This window comes from Cyanistes caeruleus, unplaced genomic scaffold (genome assembly GCF_971803275.1).
Source record: "Cyanistes caeruleus unplaced genomic scaffold, bCyaCae1.hap1.1 HAP1_SCAFFOLD_65, whole genome shotgun sequence".
Taxonomy (NCBI): Eukaryota; Metazoa; Chordata; class Aves; order Passeriformes; family Paridae; genus Cyanistes; species Cyanistes caeruleus.
Window position 1 is genome coordinate 4,108,614 of NW_028255884.1, and position 22,467 is coordinate 4,131,080.

Sequence of the window (22,467 nt, forward strand, 5' to 3'; positions counted from 1 at the left end):
AGCCTGTGCGGGCTCTTAGTCCCTCTCTGATTTGGGGGTTGCCAGTGTTGTCACCATCCTGGCAGCCCCCGGCCGCTCTTTGCCCTCTGCCAGGCCAGGGGTGTTCTCTGTCCCCTTGCAATTTGTGGGGCTGGCACAGGCACAATTCCCCTCCTCTTTGGGGGGGCTGGCAGTCTCCTCTTCCCCCTGTGACTTGGGGGATGCTCTGGGCTACATCCATCTCTTACTTTGGGTTGCCAGGTATTTATCTCCCTTCAGTTTGGGGGGCATGGGGATAGTCTCCATCCTCCTCCAGTTTTGAGGGGCCTAGGAGAAGTCTCTGCCTCCCACCGATTTGGGGGGACTGGTGCAGGCTCCACCCCCCTCTGATTTTGAGGGACAACCTGGAGGAAAGGCACCAAAAGCTTGACAAAGTCTGAGGGGAACGCTCTGATTACCCCTTTTGCTAAGAGGTTCCCTTAGCTGAAGTTGCTAACCAGGACAAAAGTTCCAGGCCCGCAGTGGGTTTTGGGTTGTTTTATTTCCTGGGCCCTCAGTCCTGCGTGGGACACGGGAACTGGGTGCTGCAGAGGCTGCACCAAGGCATCAGAAATGGCCACCCAGCACCCAAGGGTGGTAGAAGATCTGCTCCAGCACCGGCCGGTCCATGGGGTGCTTGGACAAACACCAGTGAATCAGATGTTGGCACTCTGGGGAGAGAAGGCAGAAAGCGGCGCTCACTTGCAGAAGGCTCCTGCCCAGCTGCTCCCGGCGCCTGCAGAAGCCGGGCCACGCTGCGTGTGCTGGGAGCTGCCCTTGGCGGGAGAGCGGCATGGCAGGACAAGCGTCCCCTCCTTCAGCCAAGCGTGCCACACCCAGCCTGCCACGGGCCACCTGCTGCAGCCGGCCCTTGAGGGCACATGGACGTCCCGCGCAGCTGCGGGAGGGCCGGGCTGGGCTGCGCGGTGCCACCTGCCAAAGCCTGCCTGCTTCAGGCCGCGTACCAACCTGGAGAGACCTCCTGCGGGAAGAAGAGCTGCCCCAACACGATGTCACGCTCGTTCTCGAAGGGCAGGAACCCGCACACCCTCTCCAACAGCCGGCTGAATGCCGCACCCTGTGGCCCAAGAGGGAATGGGGCCGTGCAGTGCCTGGCACTGGGAGCAGGGCCTGCGATCTGGGCTCACCGGCAAACTGTGTGCAGGCCCGCTCCTGGAGGAAGGTGCCGCAACCGCAGTCCATCAGCTTCATCTCACCAGTCTCCGGGTTGACGAGGAGGTTCTCTGGCTTGATGTCCCGGTGCAGGACACCGCAGGCGGTGCAGTGCCACACGGCCTCCAGCACCTGCCAGAAAAGCCAGCGTGCCGCCTCCTCGCTCAGGAACTCTTGCTCCTGCAGGACGTGCAAGAGATCCCAAGATTGCTCCGGATGCTCCATCACCAGCATGAAGCTGTCAGGCAGCTGGAGCCAGTTGAGGAACTGGATGATTCTGTGGCAGCCAAAGCACACCTTTTCCATCAGCACGATCTCCAGTGGAACACAGGTGCCATCGGGCTGTGAGGAGAAGACAATGCCTCCATCACAGGACCTGATGCTGCCAGGAACCCCCCAAGTGTCCGCATGTGCAGCAGCCCCAGCCAGCGCCGGCCACCTTGCTCTGACCTGCTTCTAGGCTGCTCTCAGAAGCCCTGGCCTGGCCTGGGAATGCCCCTCCAGAGCCCCATGGCAGCCTCAGACAGCTCCTCAGGTCTCACCTGCTGGTACAGAAGCCTTGTTGGTATTTGGTGGCTGTATGGGAGCAGCTTCCTGGAGATGGAGGAAACTCCCTGTTCCCTTGGGAATTGTCTCCTCCACCAGGCACGGGCTGTTGCCAGCTGGCACATCCAGCACCGTCACCTGGGAGCTGTGGTCCTGCAGCTGCTGGCTCCAGGACACTTGCTGCTCCTCCCCCTGCTCCTGAGACGGCTCCCCTGGATCGGGCTGGGTTTCCACTTGGACCTGTGGGCTTTCCCTGGCCATGTCAGTGGTCAGGGATGCGCCCATGTTGTCAAGGTCCAAGGGAGCTGGGAGACCTGTCCCTGGGCTCTGCACCTTCTGCAGGCTGACAGGTCTGGCTGAGCCTCTCCGAGCGATGGAGGCTGTCAGAGATAGCGGAGGCTCCTGGCACCATGGACGTTCTCTGACCACCTGAGCTTCTTGCACGGATGGCGGGTCTTCTCTGCTGTGCCATCCTTGCAAGGCTTGAGGCTCTCCCACCGATGTCCAATCTTGCTGGGAGCAGCCTCCTGAAGGGATGGCGGCTTCTGGAGAAGCTGGGCGAGCCACAGCAGGGCAGGTGGCCTCACCTCATCAGCTTCTCCAGTTCTTTCCACAACGCCAGCCACATCCCAAAGAAGAGCGGCACAGATGTCCCATTGCGTGCCCAGTGCCGGATCATCACTTCCTGCAGCTCTTGGGCCACTGCCATGCAGGGACTGCAGCTGCTGGAGCTCTCCAGAGGGCTTGCGGGAGCACCTGGCCGCCGGCGAGTGGTGGCCCGAGGCCTGGAGAACCTGGGAGCCTCAGGGGCTGCTCGGTTCCTCCATGGGCCTCTGGGCCTAACCCTGGAGCGCTTCCTCGTCTGCCGCCTCCGTGGTTGCCAGTGGCCACCGGCCCAGCAGACAGCCACAGCGGCCAGCAGCAGGACAAGGGCAGGCATCAGGACGCCACCGTCACCCATGGCTATGGCACGTCCCATGGTGACTGCACTGGCAGCTGCGGGGGCTGGCCTGGTTTATATAGGGCTGGCGTGGTGATGTCACAGTGCTGTGGCCAGGACAGCTGTGTGACATCATGGCCCTGCATCACACCAGAGCTCAACCCCTTTGTGACATCATGGCCCTGCGTCACCCCAGCCCTCACCAGTTCCACGGGAGCGAGGAAAGGGCTCCCTGTGGGCACTCGAGCACCCTCTGGAGCAGAGGAGAAGGAAGATTCTTGTCTAAATAGGACACGAGGATGAGGAGGGGAACGGTGATGATGTCATCTCCTTGCTGGCTGAGCATGGGACATGGATTGTCCAGTTGGGGATTGCAAAGTCCATGGACAGGACAAGCACTGCTCAGCAACATGGAAACCATCGGTGTGCTGTCCCCTACATTCCCATGCTGAATCTGAACTTGGATTCAAATCTAATTCTGTGCCTCTTTCTGGGAATTAAATGGATGTTATCCCATTGAAAACCAGTACCTTTAAAACTTTAGGGTTCTCTGACTTCAGGGAATTGAGGTGCAAATAAAATGAAAGGGTATGATGGAGTTTGTGTCCGCCTAAAATTAACACTTTAATGAGAAATAAAATAAGCACAACGCCCATAAACCGTGCACAGTATAGGGACAAACTGCAAAGACCAGGACTACGGGCAGACACAGAAATATACAGGGTAGGTCTGAGGGCAGAGCCTGAGGGCATGGGTCCAACCACAAACTGGGGTTAGAAATATGCAAAATACTGCAACAAATAACAACCAATCAGGGGAGAGAACCGGGAACATTCTAGATACATAATCTTATAAGGGGTGAGATGATTAACATATTAACTGCCATAAGCCCTTTCTCTTTGCCATAACTTAAACAAATGCTTCCCAAGGCTTGAACTTAATGCCTCTTTTTTTTCTGGGTGAAATTCAGCTGGCTTGGATCCCCAGCGAGACACATTCCCATATCACATTAGTCTGTTCTTCACCCAACACTCCCTGTCCCCGTTCATTTCACACTGGGATTTCTGCTCCAGAAGGATTCTCTGAGGGACACAATTAAAAGTTTCTCATGGAGCAGGAGGATCCAGATTTAACAAGTGGGAAAGAGTTTAACCCCACTATCTGTTTAACTGGTCCCAAGGGTGGAGACCTGAAGGAAACTCATGACTGGATTCAAGTCATAGATCTGCAGGTGCCAAGGAGATATTAAATTATCCTCCTTGGAATTAAAGCTGGGAATTTTTCTTTCTCTGGAGCAGTAAATTAGGATGTTGATGGGCCCCCCTTCTCTGCTCGCTCTGACCCTCCTGCCCCAGCCTCACTCGGTTCCATTCAGGTTCCTCCTGTCAGGGACACTCTCCACACAGATCATGGCTCGGATTCCTTGGATCCTCAGCAGTGTTTCTCCTGGATTTTAGCCAGGGCTTCCCTGGTTTTGGGGCAGGCTGGAGTGTGTGGAGCTTTCTGCAGCCACCGTTAGGGGTGTGTGTCTCCCTTTTCCCCAGCAATTTCCTTCTGTCTTCTCCTTCCTGACGTTTCTCCTCTCCACCTCTTCCAGCTCCATGCCATGTTGACAGGAGCTCAGAAAGAGCAGGAAAACAGAAACAAGCTCCACAGTGAATTCCTGGAAGAAAATCCATCGATGGCAGGGAGGCTGCTGTGGCTCCTTCCTGAAAATCGGGGCTGTTGGGAGCACGGCACAAGGTGTCCCAGGACTTAGAGCTGGACACTGAACCCTCCTGGATCTCATTGGCACCCATCCCTGGTCAGGATGGTCCTGGATATCCTCCTGGATCTGCCCCAGGACGGTCCCTGCTCCCTGGGGTGGGATGGGATGGGTAGAGGACAAGGAATGAAGGTCAGGAGAAGAGTACAGAGATGCTTCTTGCCACTGCAGCAAGAAATTTGGTGCACTGAAAGCTCAGCTGGAGACGAAGGTGGCCAAAAATGTGAGGCACAATAAAAATTGACTTGTTAATACATTAATAAAAAAAATTAAAAAATAGAAATTACATCATCCCCTTCCAGGATGTGGATGGTCCCCTGACAAACACGGACACAGACACAGTGCAGGTTTTCTAATGCATTTATTGCCTCTGTCTTCAACACTCACCCCTCCCTTCCCAGAGGAAAACATGCATTGTACCAAGGGACACTGCAAAGTCCTTGAAGAGGGCAAGCCCTGCTCAGCAGAAACCAAACCACCCCAGACTGAACCACAGCATTCCCATCTTGAATCCAAACCTAGCACGTGCCAGCTCTTGGGAAGAGAGGAACCCCATGGCAGTCGAAACCAGAGCAGTGGGACAAGCATGAGCGCTCTTTGGAATATCTGGATTTATAGAGCGGAGGCTCTGCAGAAGTTGGTGAGCTGCTATGAGAAAACTCTTGCAGTCCTCACCAGCCATTTCAGGAGAGCTCCCCAGAGACAGAGGAACTTCTCCTACCTTTGTCTCTGGGGGATCTTCTCTGGCACAGGGTACTGGTTGTTTGAAGTTGGTGCCGCTGCAGCGTCCTGGGAGCCAGGGCTTGACACAGGTGGCAGCAGCACTCTTCCTGATGTGCTGCCACTTGCTCCTGGGGAGGATTCATTGCAAGGGGCTGAGCTCCGGTTCTGATTTCCAGGCTTTTCCAGGCCATGTTCATCTTCAGGGATGAGCCAGGGCTGTGATCCCTGAATTGGGTGGGGCCGTGATATCATAAAGGGGCTGAGCGCTGGGGTGATGCAGGGCTGTGATGTCACACAGCTGGCCTGGCCACAGCACTGTGACATCACCACGCCAGCCCTATATAAACCGGGCCAGCCCCCACAGCTGCCAGTGCAGTCACCATGGGGCGTGCCGTAGCCATGGGTGACGGTGGCGTCCTGATGGCTGCCCTTGTCCTGCTGCTGGCCGCTGTGGCTGTCTGCTGGGCCGGTGGCCACTGGCAACCACGGAGGCGGCAGACGAGGAAGCGCTCCAGGGTTAGGCCCAGAGGCCCATGGAGGAACCGAGCAGCCCCTGCGGCTCCCAGGTTCTCCAGGCTTCGGGTGACCCCTCACTGGCAGCCAGGTGCCCCCGCAAGCCCTCTGGAGAGCTCCAGCAGCTGCGGTCCCTGCATGGCAGTGGCCCAAGAGCTGCAGGAAGTGATGATCCGGAACTGGGCACACAATGGGACATCTGTGTTGCTCTACTTTGGGATGTGGCAGGCGTGGAAAGAACTGGAGAAGCTGATGAGGTGAGGCCACCTGCCCTGCTGTGGCTCGCCCAGCTTCTCCAGAAGCCGCCATCCCTTCAGGAGGCTGCTCCCAGCAAGATTGGACATCGGTGGGAGAGCCTCAAGCCTTGCAAGGATGGCACAGCAGAGAAGACCCGCCATCCGTGCAAGAAGCTCAGGCTGTCAGAGAACGTCCATGGTGCCAGGAGCCTCCACTATCTCTGACAGCCTCCATCCCTCAGAGAGGCTCAGCCAGACCTGTCAGCCTGCAGAAGGTGCAGAGCCCAGGGACAGGTCTCCCAGCTTCCTTGGACCCTTGGACTTCAACAACATGGGCGCATCCCTGAGCACTGACATGGCCAGGGAAAGCCCACAGGTCCAAGTGGGAGCCCAGCCCGATCCAGGGGAGCCATCTCAGGAGCAGGTGGAGGAGCAGCAAGTGTCCTGGAGCCAGCAGCTGCCGGACCACAGCTCCCAGGACACAGTGCTGGACGTGCCAGCTGGCAACAGCCCGTGCCTTGTGGAGGAAAAGATTCCCGGGGGACCAGGGAGTTTCCTCTTTCTCCAGGAAGCTGCTCCCATACAGCCACCAAATACCAACAAGGCTTCCGTACCAGCAGGTGAGACCTGAGGAGCTGACTGAGGCTGCCATGGGGCTCTGGAGGGGCATTCGTAGGCCAGGCCAGGGCTTCTGAGAGCAGCCTAGAAGCAGGTCAGAGCAAGGTGGCCGGCGCTGGCTGGGGCTGCTGCACATGCGGACACTTGGGGGGTTCCTGGCAGCATCAGGTCCTGTGATGGAGGCATTGTCTCCTCCTCACAGCCCGATGGCACCTGTGTTCCACTGGAGATCGTGCTGATGGAAAAGGTGTGCTTTGGCTGCCGCAGAATCATCCAGTTCCTCAACTGGCTCCAGCTGCCTGACAGCTTCGTGCTGGTGATGAAGTGTCCAGAGCAATCTCGGGATCTCTTGCATGTCCTGCAGGAGCAAGAGTTCCTGAGCGAGGAGGCGGCACGCTGGCTTTTCTGGCAGGTGCTGGAGTCTGTGTGACACTGCATCGCCTGCGTCGTCCTGCACCGGGACATCAAGCCAGAGAACCTCCTCGTCAACCCAGAGACTGGCGATCTGAAGCTGATGGACTGCGGTTGCGGCACCTTCCTCCAGGAGCGGGCCTTCACACAGTTTGCCGGTGAGCCCAGAGCGCGGGCCCTGCTCCCAGTGCCAGGCACTGCACAGCCCCATTCCCTCCTGGGCCGTGGGGTGCGACATTCAGCCGGCTGTTGGAGAGGGTGTGCGGGTTCCTGCCCTTCGAGAACGAGCGTGACACCGTGTTGGGGCAGCTCTTCTTCCCGCAGGAGGTCTCTCCAGGTTGGTACGTGGCCTGAAGAAGGCAGGCTTTGGCAGGTGGCACCGCACAGCCCAGCCCAGCCCTCCCGCAGCTGCACGGGACGTCCATGTGCCCTCAAGGGCCGGCTGCAGCAGGTGGCCCGTGGCAGGCTGGGTGTGGCACGCTTGGCTGAAGGAGGGGACGCTTGTCCTGCCGTGCCGCTCTCCCGCCAAGGGCAGCTCCCAGCACACGCAGCGTGGCCCGGCTTCTGCAGGCGCCGGGAGCAGCTGGGCAGGAGCCTTCTGCAAGTGAGCGCCGCTTTCTGCCTTCTCTCCCCAGAGTGCCAACATCTGATCCGCTGCTGTTTGTCCAAGCACCCCATGGACCGGCCGGTGCTGGAGCAGATCTTCTACCACCCTTGGGTGTTGGGTGGCCATTTCTGATGCCTTGGCACAGCCTCTGCAGCACCCAGTTCCCGTGTCCCACGCAGGACTGAGGGCCCAGGAAATAAAACAACCCAAAACCCACTGCGGGCCTGGAACTTTTGTCCTGGTTAGCAACTTCAGCTAAGGGAACCTCTTAGCAAAAGGGGTAATCAGAGTGTTCTCTTCAGCCTTTGTCAAGATTTTGGTGCCTTTCCTCCAGGTTGTCCCTCAAAATCAGAGGGGGGTGGAGCCTGCACCAGTCCCCCCAAATCGGTGGGAGACAGAGACTTCTCCCAGGTCCCTCAAAACTGGAGGAGGATGGAGACAATCCCCGGGCCCCCCAAACTGAAGGGAGATAAATACCTGGCAACCTAAAATAAGTGATGGATGGAGCCCAGAGCATCCCCCAAGTCACAGGGGGAAGAGGAGACTGCCAGCCCCCCCAACAAAGAGGGGAGAAGGAGAAGCAGCAGCAGCTCCGTCTGGATGATGGTGAAATTCCCTTCTCCCCACCACAACAACTCTGCGCCCGAAGTGTCCTTCTCCAAAACTGAAGAAAGCCCACCAAACTGTCGCCACCCTCCTTTTTTTCCTGCCCCCCTTCCCTCCTTGGTCCCGGCCAAACTCTTTGTCTTTTTTCAAGCACCCACCAAGTACCCACAGTTAGGTTTTTCCCCAAACTAATGGGTAAAAATCCTATGGGCAAGCCAGAAATAAAAAAGAAAGACACCTAACCCCCAACAGTCCCTGAGACTGGGGCTTGGCCTTCCTCGTGGTGAGGGGCATGAAGGAAGGCTGCAGTGTGATGGAGACTGTGATGGGCTGGGAACTCACTGGGGGAAAGGATGGAGCAGTTGTGAAGTAAAAGGCAGGTGGGGGAGAGAACTGTTCAGAGAAGGGCTGAGCTACAGCTTGAGCAAGATGAAAAATGTCATTTGGGGTCATCCCAGATGGATTCCATTTCAGAAGTTATGGAACAAGTTTAATTTTTGGGGGGTGTCATGTTTTCCCTTGGTGGTGGACACTGTGCAGACTTGAGCTGCATTGCCAAAATGCTCAAGTCTCTGCTGCAGGTCACAGCGTTTCTTCTCTGGCTGGTCCTGGCCCGGTGCTGAGCCCAGCAGAGCCCTGGCAGAGCCCAGAGCAGCCTCAGCATCCGCAGAGCCCGGCTGCAAGGAGAGAAAGCAGAAACCGCCCGTCAGCTGAAGGCTCCTGTCCCCTTGTCCCAGCCAGCCGCGGTGCCCAGGCCATGCTGGCCGTGCTCAGAGCTGGGCCCAAAGCTGCCCATCACTGCTGCCTTGGGGAGCAGAGCAGGAGGGCAGGACATGTGCCCAGCCTGCAGCCAGCCACGGCAGATCCAGCCCCTCAGCAGCTGCCCAGAGCGGGATGCTCCTGTGCCCGCTGCCATCTCCCAAAAGCTCTTGTCCCAGCCATGCCAAGGAGATGAGGACCCACCTCACACCATCCGCTGCCACAAGAAAAGCTGGTCCCAAACGATGTCCTCAGTCTTCTCCAAGGGCACGGCCCATCCATGCCACAGCTGGTCCCAAGCACTTCCTGATCCAGACTGGACCCCACCTGGAACGCTTCCTTTAGAAAAACAAACAACAAATTAATGAAAATAGGTCACAGACAAGAAGGGGAATACACGAAAAAATGGTAAAAAATCTTATCTCTGTCAGGAGTTTGAGGAAGGCCCAACCCCTACATTCTGGGGAAAAACCCACCCATGGGTGAGGGAAGCCCATGCTTTCTCCCTTCCTCCCTGCACTGTCCCCCAAAATCACGGTGATCCCAAAGCAAAGCAGGGGAGTGGAGCAGCCCAAGCCCTTCCTTGCCTGCACAGCAAAGCAGCCGTGCTCAGGTTCTGGAGTCCCACCTGTGCTCCTGCCATGGGGGTTTGTTTGTGTCGGGCTGGCTGCCCCAGCCCCAGCCCGGGGCACGGTGGGTGCTGGGGGCTGTTGGCAGGGCCAGGATCCCACTCCCATTTCGTCACCACCCCAGCCTACGTCCCCAGCCCTGCCAAAAACCAGCTGGGCAGCCACTGAGGAATCAGTTGCATCTGCCCCAGCAAAGGGGAAACCTTTGGTTCCCGGCCAATGCACAAATCTGGGAGCATCCCCCTGGGTCTGGACTTACCTGAAAATTCACTGTGGAGCCTGGCTTTGAAGAAGGTGCCAGAATCAAAGTCCATCATCGCCAGCTCCCACTGGCCAGGTGGAGGAAGAGGTTGTCATCCTTGCTGCTGTCCTCCATGTCTCCAGCAGCAGCAGCAGCAGCCCCACCTGGTACAGCTTCTCCAGGGGCTCCTTCTTCCCTGGGGTGACACCAGGCTGTCAGGGTTCTGCCCAGGGCCTGGCTGTCAGTGAAGCAGGACAAGCAAAACCAGCTCAGATGGTGCCCACCAGTGCTGGGCAGAGCAGCTCAGCTCCAGCACAAGGGCTGTGTGTTCCCATTCCATGACCCCAGTGCAGTGACACAGGCAGGACAAAAAAGCCTGGGTTTCTTTGCTGCTGATTGCCAGGGCATGTGTGGAGCTGTAACTTACCAGGTCCCTGCATCACTGTGCCTGTGGCTCTCTCCCTTCTTCTAGGGCCGATGAACATCCTGCATCCAGGGATCACAGGACAGGTCTTCTAATGAGGGCCTGTCCAAGGAGCTCAGGGATAAACACCACCTGATCAGAATCTGGCAGTCTGGAGAGAGAAACCACAAACCACTGGTCAGTTGGAGAAGGCTCCTGTTGGCTTTGCCCCACTATTCCCATGCCCAGGCCACGCTGGATGTGCTCAGAGCTGGGCCTAAACTTTCCCATCAATTCTTTGTTTTGAAGGAGAGCAGGAGAGCAGGACATGTGCCACCTCCTCAGCAGCTGCCAGAGCGGGATGCTCACGAGCCCGCTGCTGTCTCCCAACCCTGGTGTTCCCCCCGTGCCCAGAGATGAGGATCCACCTTGGGAGAGCCGTTGTGGCAGCGGGAGCTGGCCCCATCTGATGTTCCTGCCCCTCCTGAAAGGGTGCTCCCCGCAGACCATCTCGTGCAGCAGGATGCCCAGGGACCAGACGGTCGCTGCCTCGCCATGGTACCAGCCGAAGTCGTTCCATTCCGGGGGGCTGTATGACGGTGTTCCTATGGAATATGGATGGAGCTCATCAGGGGGATGCTGCTGCTCCCAGAGCCTGGCCCCAGCATCCCTGGGCATGTGGGGGCTGCCCCAGTGGCACACGGGGTGACCTGCTGCCCTCTCGCCAGCACCTGGGACTTGGGTACAAACCTGGGGTTGGAAAAGAAGCCACTGGTGCTGGAAGAGAGCAGCAGAAACCCTGGCAAGGCCCGACCATGACACACAAAGGGAAATACCCACTCAGTGCTGGGGAAAAACCACACCCACATCCTCCCTGCTGGCATTGCCCAAAATGTATCTTGAACCAAGGCAAACCAGGTGAGCAGAGCAGTCCAAGCCCATTCTCACCTGCACACCAAACCAGCAGGTGCACAGGTCCTGCCACCCTGTCTCTGCTACCCCCACCCATGGGGATTTTGTCAGGCTGGCTGCCCCATCCCCAGCCCCAGTCCTGGGCAGAGTGGCAGGCAAAGGCTGCCAGCAGGGATGGAAGATGGGTCCTCACCCAGCTCTGCTCAAAAGCAACTTGGCTGAAGAATCAGTCCTGGGACTGGCAGCAAAAGGGAGAATCCCTCCTGCCACACCCAGGTTGGACCAGGAGATGTTGGGCCAGGAGATGCCAGGACCAGGATCACCACCCCTGTGTGGGCTCACCTGCAAATTGAGTGTAGGCTGTGTCCTGCAGGTAGGTGCCACAGCCGAAGTCGATCAACTTTGCCTCGCCGGTGTCCAGGTCTACCAAGACGTTCTCAGGTTTGATATCTCGGTGCAGGACCCCGCAGCTGGTGCAGTGCCGCACGGCCGCCAGCACCTGCTGGAACAGCTCCCGCGCCTCTTCCTCGGACAGGAACCTCCGTGCCCGAATGAAACGTCGCAGGTCCTGACACCGCTCCGGGCGCTCCAGCACCATCACGATGGTGTTGGGGAGCTGAAACCATTCCAGCAGCTGCACCACACCGGGGAAGCCTGTGGACACCTTGTCCAGCAGCACTATCTCCAGGGGTGCGCTGGTGCCGTCGGGCTGCGGGAGGAGCACGGTGCCGTCAGTGGGGCTGAGGCCGTGCCAGGGCTCGGGAAGCCCTCAGCCAGCCCGGGATGCTCTGTGCCCTCCGCTGGCCCCACGCCCGCTCTCCCTGCAGGTGTCCTGGCGGCTCCCACCCTGCCGGGCCCCGGCTCATCCCCGCCCGGCACGGCCCGGCTTCTGCCGCTGGCCCCGCTCACTCACCAGCTCGCCCCAGTGCCGGACGCGGTTCCGTGGCACCTTTTTGATGGCCACCTGCAAGCCAAAGGGAACAGCGGATTCAGCTCACCGCCCACCGTGTCCAGCCCCATCCTCCTCCTCCGCCCCCTCCTCCTCCTCCGCCCGCCGCCGGCCCCTCTGCTCACCGGGAGTCCGTCCGAGAGCCGAGTGGCCGCAAAAACTCTGCCAAAGCCGCCGCGCCCCAGCAGTGAACCCACTCGGTAGCGCTGCTGCAGGGCCTGCTGCGCCTTCCCTGGGGAAGAGACGCGGCCGTCAGTGCTCGGCCCGGGGCCAGGAACGGCCCCCGAGCGCTCCCCGAGCTCCCCGGGCCGGGCACCCGCAGGCGTTCCCTCATTGGAACGCGACAGCGGCGGAGCTCGGGCCGGGGAAGCCGCAGCGGAGGCGGCGGCAGCGGCCGCACCGCCTGTGTCCTCCGCGGGCCCCGGGAGGAGCCGGGGCCGGGGCCGGGGCCGGGGCCGGGGCCGGGGCCGGGGCCGGGGCCGGGGCCGGGGTCGGGCCAGGCGGAGCCAAAGGGCAGCGATGCCGCCCCAGCCCCAGGCAATGATGCCCGCCCAGCAGCGCCAGCGCCAGCACAGCCAGAGCTGGGCGGAGGCGAGACCGCGGAGGGACGGCCGGGGACGGGAACGGGGATGGGGCCGGGGCCGGGGCCGGGGGCGGGCTGGGGGCATGGCCCAGGTGGGCACGGGGAGAGGGAACCTGGAAGAGGAGGGGACACAGGAAAAGGGAGACCGGGAGAAGATGCGGGACAGTGGGAGAGGGAGAAGAGAGAGAGAGAATTGATAAATTTGCTGCTTTCGCTGCTGTCGCTGCTTTCGCTGCTGCTGCTGCCGCCGCTGCCGCTGCAACTGAAGCCCCGGGGCCGTTTGTCCCCGTGTCCGTTTGTCCGTTGCCCGCTCGGCCCCGCCCCGAGCCCCGCGCTCCCCGGGCAGCCCCTGAGCCTGGCCAAACACGGCAACTTTGCCCTGCTGAGCCAAGAGCCAGAGTCTGGACTCCTGCACAGGGGCACAGCAATGCCCTTGGCTGCTGCTGTGCCTTGTCCCTGCTGAGGCTCAGACACCGTCTGAGCACATTCCCTGAATGCAGAATTTGTACCTGAGCCAAGCACTGCACTTGTGTCTCCAGCATTGCTTTCCAAGGAAAACAGGGCAAGGCAAACTGGCTATAGCTCAGGGTATTTTACAGTGTCTAAAACTTGCCAAGTCTCAGATCTTAGAGGTGAGATCCATTTGGAATGAATGGGATGGACAAACAGTGCAAGATGGAAAAGGGGAACATAAAAATAAAGAGAGAAAAATAGAGAAAAACATATTGTTCGTTTCTTTGGATTTTATTCTCATTTCTTAAAAAAGCTGTTTCAATTTTCCCAGAATCTTCTCCCCAGTCCCGTCTGTTCTTTCCAAAAACCTGTCCTGGAGAACAAGGCGCAGCTCCTGTCACAAGATGTGCCCCCAGCTGCAGCTTCTCTTGGCTCCCCACACTGTGAGTGCAGCACAACTCTTGCAGCAAAGCAGGACAAATGTTTGAAGAACTTGACAACTTGTTCTTTCTTTTCCTCGTGGACAGGGGAGTTGTGCCATTGGTGAGGTTTTCATTGTTCCTCTTCTACCCAAAGAAAACATGATGGGCTGCCAGGAATTGTTGGGGAATACAAGCCTGGCTGAATGTGGAGAAAGAATCTCCAGAGCCTGCAGCCAGCAGTGGAGAGCTCATCATTCCAACAGCCCCATGGACATCTGGAAAGTGATCTGGAACATGAAGATGGGCTGACAGAGGGAGTTTGTTTCTGTGTTCAGTTGAGATGATTCTACATCTCTTGCAGTGGGAGAAATCAAGAGCACAATCAGGTGATGATAAGCAGCAGAACATGATAAGCTGGACCTGTCAGTGGATGAGAGAAAGAATGTGAAAAGGAGAAATGCAGGGAATGACTTGGTGAACTTTGTGTGTAAGAAGGGTCATTTTTTCCTAATAATTCCCAATTCATTCCCTTTGCTTTTATCCTTTTAACAAGGCCAATTGCATCTCAGATTCCCCAGGAAATGAGAACCCTGAGCTTGTGGAGCTGCCTGAAAGGTGCCCTGTTCCTTTTTCTTCTGCTGCTCAGAAGAAACAATGAAGCGAGTTGGGAAGTTCTGGTTTTTCTTTCTCCTGGTGGATTTTTTCATTTTATTTGCCACTGCAGGGGCAATTTCTGTGATGGCCTCTGTCAGTTGATTCTATTTCAGCAGCAGCAGCAGCAACAGGGCTGTGTTCGAGCACTGCAAATGTGACCTGTGTGGCTTTCATTCTCCTTGATTTTGTGCTCAGGGACTTGGGAGCATTTTGATCTCTACTGATCATGATGCCTGAAACAAAAATCCTGAGTTCCCCGTGATAAAAGCACAGTGGGTAGCACTGATTGAAAGAGGTAATTGCAGCTGTACTGCTAAAATTCAGGTGGCAAGCAGAAGAGGGGCAAGAGCAGCCGGGATCTACAATTGCCAAAACAGATGTAGATTAAGTAATTTAGTGGGACTTTTCTGCAATTTTGTGAGATTTTGAGAAAATTTAAACAATTTTGTGGGATTTTTCTGGAAATTTTATGGAATTTTTGTGGAATTTAGTGGAAATTTGAGGAGATTTTGTGGGGTGTTTCTAGAATTTGGTGGGGTTTTGAGAAGATTTCTGCAATTTTGTAAGATTTTTCTGGAATTTTGTAAGATTTTTCTTGAATTTTGTGGGATATTCAGGAGTTTTTCTGAGATGCTTCTGGAATTTGGTTGGGTTTTGAGAAGATTTCTCAGTGTTTTGGTTTTTTTTTTCTTGAATTTTTTGGCATTTTGAGTACACTTGAAGGGTTTTGATTGATTTTTCTTAGATTTTGTGGAATTTTGTGGAGATTTGGTGGGATGTTCTTGGAATTGTATGGGATTTTTTTTGTAATATGGAATTTTTTTGGAATTTTGTAGGTTTTTGAAAAGACTTGAAGAATTTTGTGGGATTTTTTTTAAATTTTGTGGAATTTTGTGGGGATTTTGTGGGATGTTTCTGGAATTTGGTGGGATTTTGAGAAGATTTCTGCAATTTTGTGGGATATTTCTTGAATTTTGAAAGATTTTGTGGAGACTTGAAGATTTCTGACGTGTTTTTCTTAGCTGTTCTGGAATTTCGTGAAGATTTGGTGGGACGTTTCTGGAATTTGTTAGGGTTTTGGGAAGATTTAGTGATTTTTGGTTTTGTTTTTGCAATTTCCTGAGATTTTTTTTGAGTTTTATGGGATTTTCCAATAGTTTAAATAATTTTGTGGGATTTTTGTGCGATTTTGTGGGATTTTGAGGATACATGAAAAATTTTGAGGTATTCTCTAAAATTTTGTGGGATTTTGTGGGGATTTGGTGTGATGTTTGTGGAATTCGGTGGGGTTTTGAGAAGATTTCTTGAATTTTGTGAGATTTATTTGCAATTTTTAAAAATTTTGTAGGATATTCAGTAGATTTTGTGAGATGTTTCTGGAATTTGTTAGGGTTTTGGGATGATTTCAGGGTTTTTGTTTTTGCAATTTCCTGATTTTTTTTAGTTTTCTGGGATTTTGCAAATATTTAAATAATGTGGGAGTTTTGTGGTGATTTGAGAGATTTTGAAGAGACATGAAAAACTTTGAGGGATTTTTCTTAGATTTTATGGAAATTTGTAGATATTTTGTGGGATGTTACTGGAATTTGGTAGGGTTTTCAGAACATTTATAGAATTGTGTGGTATTTTTCTGAAATTTGGTGGGATTTTGTAGAGACATGAAAAATTTTGAGGGATTTTTCTTAGATTTTGTGGAATTTTTTGGAGATTTGGTGGGATGTTTCTGGAATTTGCTGGGGTTTTCAGAACATTTAATGAATTGTGTGGGATTTTTCTGGAATTTGGTGGGATTTTTCTTGAACTTCATAAGAAAATGAGAAGATTTTGGGGGAGTTTTGTGGAATGTTGTGGGATTTTGAGGAGACATGAAGAATTTTGAGGTATTTTCTTAGATTTTGTGGAAACATGTGGGGATTTGGTGGGATGTGACTGGAATTTGTTGGGGTTTTGAGAACATTTCTGGAATTTTGTGGAAATTTGTGGAAATTTTAGGGGGATGTTTCTTAGATTTTTGGGATATTCAGGGGATTTTTTGAGATGTTTCTGGAAATTGGTGGGGGTTTGGGAAGATTTCTGCAATGTTGTGGTATTTTTTTCTGGAATGTTGTGGGATTTTGAGGAGACATGAAGAATTTTTTGGTATTTTCTTAGATTTTGTGGAAATGTGTGAGGATTTGGTGGGATGTGACTGGAACTTCTTGGGGTTTTGAGAAGATTTCTGCAATTTTGTGGAATTTTGTGGAAATTTTAGGGGATTTTTTGGGATATTCAGGGGATTTTTTGAGATGTTTCTGGAATTTGGTAGGATTTTGAGAGGATTTCTGCAATTTTGTGGTTTTTTCTCTGGAATGTTGTGAGATTTTGAGGAGACTTGAAGAATTGTGAGGGATTTTTTCTTAGATTTTGTGGAAATTAGTGGAGATTTTGTGGGATGTGACTGGAATTTGTTGGGGTTTTCAGAAAATTTAGGGAATTGTTTGGGATTTTTCTGCAATTTGGTGGGATTTTTCTTGAATTTTGTAGGCTATTGAGGAGATTTTGTGGGAGATTTGTGGAATTTTGAGGGATTTTGAGAAGACATGAAGAATTTTGACGTATTTTCTTGAATTTTGTGGAAATTTGTGGGGATTTGGTGGGATGTTTCTGGAATTTGCTGGGGTTTTCAGAACATTTAATGAATTGTGTGGGATTTTTCTGGAATTTGGTGAGATTTTTCTTGAATGTTGAAGGATATTGAAAAGATTTTGTAGGAGTTTTGTGGAATGTTGCGGGATTTTGAGGAGACATGAAGAATTTTGAGGTATTTTCTTAGATTTTGTGGAAATTTGTGGGGATTTGGTGGGATGTTTCTGGAATTTGTTGGCATTTTGAGAAGATTTCTGCAATTATGTGGAATTTTGTGGAAATTTGTGGAAATTTTAGGGGGATGTTTCTTAGATTTTTTTTGCATATTCAGGGGATTTTTTGAGATGTTTCTGGAATTTGGTAGGATTTTGAGAAGATTTCTGCAATTTTGTGGTTTTTTTTCTGGAATGTTGTGGGTTTTTGAAGAGACTTGAAGAATTTTGAGGGGTTTTTCTTACATTTTGTGGAAATTTGTGGAGATTTTGTGGGATATGACTTGAATTTGTTGGGGTTTTCAGCAAATTTAGGGAATTGTGTAGGACTTTTCTGCAATTTGGTTGGATTTTTCTTAGATTTTGCAGGATATTGAGAAGATTTTGTGGGAGTTTTGTGGAATTTTGAGGGATTTTGAGGAGACATGAAGAATTTGGTTGGATTTTTCTTAGATTTTGTGGAAATTTGTCTAGATTTGGTGGGATGTGATGGGAATTTTGTGGGATTTTTTTGCAATATTGTGGTATTTTGTGGGATTTTGAGGAGACATGAAGAATTTTGAAGTATTTTTCTTAGATTTTGTGGAAATTTGTGGAGATTTGGTGGGATGTTTCTAAAATTTGGTGGGATTTTTTTGTATTGTTGTGGAATTTTGAGGTGTTTTGAGGTATTTTGAGGAGACGAAGAATTGTGAGGGATTTTTCTTAGATTTTGTGGAATTTTTTGGAGATTTGGTGGGATGTTTCTGGAATTTGCTGGGGTTTTCAGAACATTTAATGAATTGTGTGGGATTTTTCTGGAATTTGGTGGGATTTTTCTTGAATTTTGTAGGATATTGAAAAGATTTTGTGGGAGTGTTGTAGTGCATCTAAAAATCTTGGTACCTCCCAAGGGTAAAACTCACCTCTGGTTTGTGTAATGTTAGTCCCTACCTGAAAACCTTCTTTCCCCCCCCCCCTTCCCATTGGCTGTGACCTCCCTGCATCCCCTAATCACCCCTGCCCCCTGGTATAAGAGATAAGATCCAGAGCATTTCGGTCTCTCTCTCTTGCCCCGGATGGACGACAGACAATAAACCCGGGATTATTCCAGCAAGTTTGAGCCTCCTGTGTCTAGATACTTTGAGTCCGTGTTGTATCCACTCCAGGACCCCCTCCGCTGCCTGTGCCCAGAGACGAGCAGGCTCCACGGGGGGTGGGACAGAGGGGTCCCAGTGGGGAGTAGGATAGCAACAAGGCCCTGCAGTGTCACAATGGTGCCAGCGATTCCATGAGGCCTTGCAGTGTCACAATGGTCTCTGTGGTCCCACAGGCCCCTCAATGTCACGTGACTCCTCTGTTCCATGAGGCCTGAAATGTCACAATGGACCTTGGCAGTCAGCAGTGTCACAAAGGTCTCCTCTGGCTCCACAGTGTCACCCTGGACCTTTGGTTCCATGCAGCCCTGCAGTGTCACAAAGGCCTGTTGGTTTCACGAGGCCCCACAGGATCCCAATGGTCCTCTTGGTTCTGTGGGGACCACAATGGTCTCACTGGTTCCATGAGGCCCCTCAGTATCACAATGCTTTGTTTATTTCATGGTGCCCCACAGTGTCACAGATGTCCCTTGGTTCCATGGGCCCTGTGCTGGTGCATTCCCCCCTCCCCTTCTCAGGCTGCCCTGCCAGCTGAGAAATGCTCCTTGGGCCTGGGCCTTGGCCAACAGCCCCTGGGCTCAGCTCCTCTGCAGCTCATCAGAAACACTGTCTGCTCCCAGGCACTGCTGCTGCCCAAGCAGCTCCTGCTTGCTTCAGGAGCAGCCCTGGGAACTGTTCCTGTTCCCTGCGTGGCACAACATCCCTGTTCTCAGCCTTGCAAAGAAAGCTGTTGATGCCAGGTGTGGCCAGGATGAAACATTGCTGTGCCTGAAGCCCCTCTCTTGGGGCCCTACAAACAGCGCTCCAAAAGGAGCCCCTTGCAGCTCTCCTGGGCCAGCCACCTCCCTCGGAGTGGGGCCTCTGTAAGCCGGGAACTCTCCCGTTTGCTGCACTCGGGGCATCCCCGAACAAGGACGGAGCCTGGGCCGATCCCCCCACTCCTCCAGGCTCAGCCCTTGGCCCGCTGGGGAGATGCCAAAGCATCCGCAGGGAGCATTTCCCTGCCCTGCAGGGGAATTTCTCACAGCTGCCTTGCACTGCCTCTTTGTGTCTGTGTGCACACACCAGTGCTGTGCCCTGGCAAATGTGGCAGAAATGCTGCTCTGGGAGGGGCTGGAGTGCCTTGGAGATCTGAGTCAGGCAGGCCTGTGAGTGAGGGTAAGTCATGAGGTATAAGCTAAGTTAAATGCTGCCTAGTGTTCTTCTTTTACTCCACTGTTATGTTTAATATAAATTATAAGCTAATTTAAATACTGTTTAGTATCATTCCTCCGCTAATTTGCTTAGTCATAGGTTATAAATTAGGTAAAATACAGTAAATGCTGTAGTTTTGCTAAATAGTGACATTTGAGGTTTCAGTTAAGGTTAAGGTATAACTGAAGTCCTGTTAAGTTTGAGCTCTGTTAAGTGAGCCAACTCTGGGATGTTGTCATGTGTTGTCATAGAGCTGTATTGTGATGTCACAGAAGACTATGATGTCAAAAATTCAACCTGTGATGTCACAGTCTGTTCTGTGATGTCACATCCTGGTCTGTGATGTCACAGAGCCACCCTCGATGATGGCAGTCTCTGCTCAATGGCCTCACACCATCCTTTATGATGTCACAGTCAGCTCTGTGATGTCATAACCCCATCAGTGATGTCACACAACCATCTCTGTGACGTCATACAGATACCCTGTAATGTCACAGCACATACTTTGATCTCACAACCACATCTATGATGTCATACAGCCATGCCATGATGTCACAGCCTGCTCTGTGATGTCACAGGATCCCCTCTATGATGCTGTAGCTGCTCAGTGACCTCACACAACAAACTCTGAGATGTCACAGCCCCATCTGTGACCACACACAACCCACTCGGAGCTGTCACACAGCCCCTTTCTGACATCACAGCTGCTCTGGGGCTCCAGGACACAGCCACAGAGGTGCTGCTGTGACACAGCCCCCTCTGGCACATCCCACAGCCCCTGCCAGTGCTGAGCCCCTGGCAGCTCTGTCTGGGCCTGCTCTCTGTGTCCCTGAGCTGCCCTGGCAGGGCCCCAGCCCTGCTGGGCTGTGCTCAGGAGCTGCTCCTGGCCAGAGCTGTCTCTCTGCAGCGCTGCCCTTGCCAGGAGCTGCCTCTGGGCCAGGAGCCCAGCCCAGCTCAGCAGCACAGACACAGCACCAGCACTTTCATCACCCTCTCGGGCCTTTGGGGCTCTTGGCATCACACTCAGTCCCTCAGAGTGTGCTCCAGAAACTCCTCAAGAGCTCCAAGTCAGATGGAAACACTGAAGTTTCTTGCAGTTGAAATGAGAGACACGAGTGAGAAAGCGTCCCCAGGTTCCAGGCAGAGCAGAAGACTGGAGGCCCTGATGGCAGCTGGGGACAAGCAAGGGAAAGGTGTCTGTGGTGCTGAGCAAAGCTGGATGTGTTTCAGGAATGCCAAGGGCCAAGGGCTGAGCCCCAGCCCCTGGCAAGGCAGATGCTGTCCCTCCCTCATTGCTCAGGGCTCTTCCCGGGCCACTGGCATGTGGGGATGTGCAATGCCAAGGGCAGCACCATGGGGCGGCCCCTGCCAGGCTGCTGAGCAGGGACAAGGAGGCAATGACGCCCCAGGGCTGCCAGGGTCACTTGTCCCCTGCTGGCCTCAGGCCCAGGGCCAGCAGCCATGGCCAAAGGGCTGCACAAGTTGCCTCTGGCAGGGCCTTGCAGCTGCACAGCCCAGAGCCCTCAGCCTCTACCTGCTGCTTATGTGATGAGGCCTCCAAACCCCATCCTGGGAGATTTTTGGGTCCTCTCCATGGTCTGTGAAAATGGAAACATTGGTGAAAGTTATTTTCTACCAAGTCTTGCATTGACAGGGATCAATATCATTAAGCTGAACAAGAATGGATTTAGATTTGTTACAAGGAGGAAATATTTTACAATCAGAGTGGCACAAAACTGCAACTGCTTTTGCAGAGAAATGGATGCCCCATCCCAGGAATGCTCCCAGAGCAGGAGCTCTGTGCAACCTGACACAGTGAAAGCCCCTCCCCAAGGATGGAATTGCTGTTGTGTGGGTTCTCTGATGTGCTGGGTGCCCTCACAACCCTCCTGGCCAGAATGTCTGCTGAGGGCCAGCCAGGCTGCTGCAGTGGCACTGACCTCACAGCCATCACCATTGCAGCCATGTCCCCTGGGCCTGGCTCTCCCCTTTCCTCTGCCCCTGCCTTGTCTCTGCTGCCATGAAGAGTTGTTTCATTATTATCTTGTCCCCGAGGTGCTGGGGCCAATTGCTTCCCAGTCAGGCTCCTGGAGCAGCAGTGGCTTTTCCGAGCCCAGCCAGAAATGAGCCCTGAAGCAGCAGCTCTGCAGTGCTGGCCACCAGGCCGGGGTGCCAAGGGAGCCTTCTGGCCATGGCCTGGAAGCAGCTGCTGCTGCCAAGGTGCCTTTGGTGCCTCAGGCTGTCCCTGGCACAGCTCCCAGCACGGCACTCTGCACTTGTGCCCGAGCCCTTCCCTGGCTTGGGGCTGGCCTGGGGCTTTTCCTGCAGTGGGATCTGCCCTGGGCATGGCACAGGAAAGGCAGTTCCTGCTGGAGCAGGAGGCTGTGCCTGGAATGGGCTCAAACAACTCCAGCAAGGCCCTGTTTACTTCAAAATTGCTTCCTAGAGCACTGTAGTCTAATAATTGTTATAGCTCCTATACTGTTTAGTAAATAACTCTTTTTCTTTATTTACTCTGTAGTGCAAATAAATCTGTCTAATCATCAATCAATCAATCAATCAATCACTCAGTTGTATTTGTATAAATATATCTCATACTCAATTTTTAGTCTTATGGGACAAGATGCATTACGATTCACTTCCACCTGTCCAATACATTTTACACATAAACCTTTGACAAACTCTGGGGCTGGGATTGGATCTCCTCACTTAGAAGGAATTTAAAAGTCTAGGTGCTCTGGAGGGGTTTGAGGATCCCTGGTGGCTGCTGGGTGTCATGACTAAGCAGGAGTTTCTCCAATAAAGAAATAAAGCTTTTGCCTGAAGCTCCCACTCTGCGCATGACAGGAAGCCCTGGGATTGTCTGTGACATCCCAGCTTTTGGCAGCCTGGGGACTCCTGGGATGTCACCGTGGATCCACCGGGAGTGCCTGTGACAGAGTAGTGCCTTTGCAGCCCAAGGTCCCCTGGGATGTCACCATGGAATTGCTGTGACTGCGTTAGAGCACACGGCTCTTCAGCATCCCCAGAAACCCCTTGGAGGTCTCTGTGGAGCCCCTGTCTCTGGCTGTGACACTCTGGCTCCTGAACAGCCTGGAGACTCTTGGAATGTCCCCATGGAGCCCTTCTGAGGGCCTGT

At 53.6% G+C, this 22,467-nt stretch overlaps 2 protein-coding genes and 1 long non-coding RNA gene across 3 annotated transcripts in view; 1 reads left to right on the plus strand and 2 right to left on the minus strand.

Moving 5' to 3' along the window:
* The window catches only part of LOC147647224 (uncharacterized), a 188,401-nt gene that overhangs the window by 135,814 nt on the left and 30,120 nt on the right, over window positions 1-22,467 (plus strand). The gene's annotated exons all lie outside the window — the stretch shown is intronic.
* Window positions 586-18,540, minus strand: LOC147647230 (serine/threonine-protein kinase pim-1-like). Its single transcript, XM_086872394.1, has 5 exons — window positions 18,532-18,540; window positions 11,443-11,809; window positions 10,685-10,793; window positions 988-1,055; window positions 586-689 (listed from the first exon to the last, which is right to left on the minus strand). The coding sequence occupies exons 1-5, from the start codon at window positions 18,538-18,540 to the stop codon at window positions 586-588; spliced, it is 657 nt and encodes a 218-aa protein (XP_086728520.1).
* Window positions 8,625-9,313, minus strand: LOC147647231 (uncharacterized). Its single transcript, XR_015281657.1, has 2 exons — window positions 9,120-9,313; window positions 8,625-8,833 (listed from the first exon to the last, which is right to left on the minus strand). It is a non-coding gene; the product is annotated as an uncharacterized LOC147647231 (long non-coding RNA).

Excerpts from the sequence above, each read along its gene's own strand:
- LOC147647230 (XM_086872394.1), bottom strand. Across the intron at positions 10,794-11,442 it reads AGCCTACACTCAATTTGCAG|GAACACCGTCATACAGCCCC; the intron begins GTGAGCCCACAC and ends CATATTCCATAG. Across the intron at positions 1,056-10,684 it reads CACGAGATGGTCTGCGGGGA|CCTGCCCTTCGAGAACGAGC; the intron begins GCACCCTTTCAG and ends GGTGTGCGGGTT.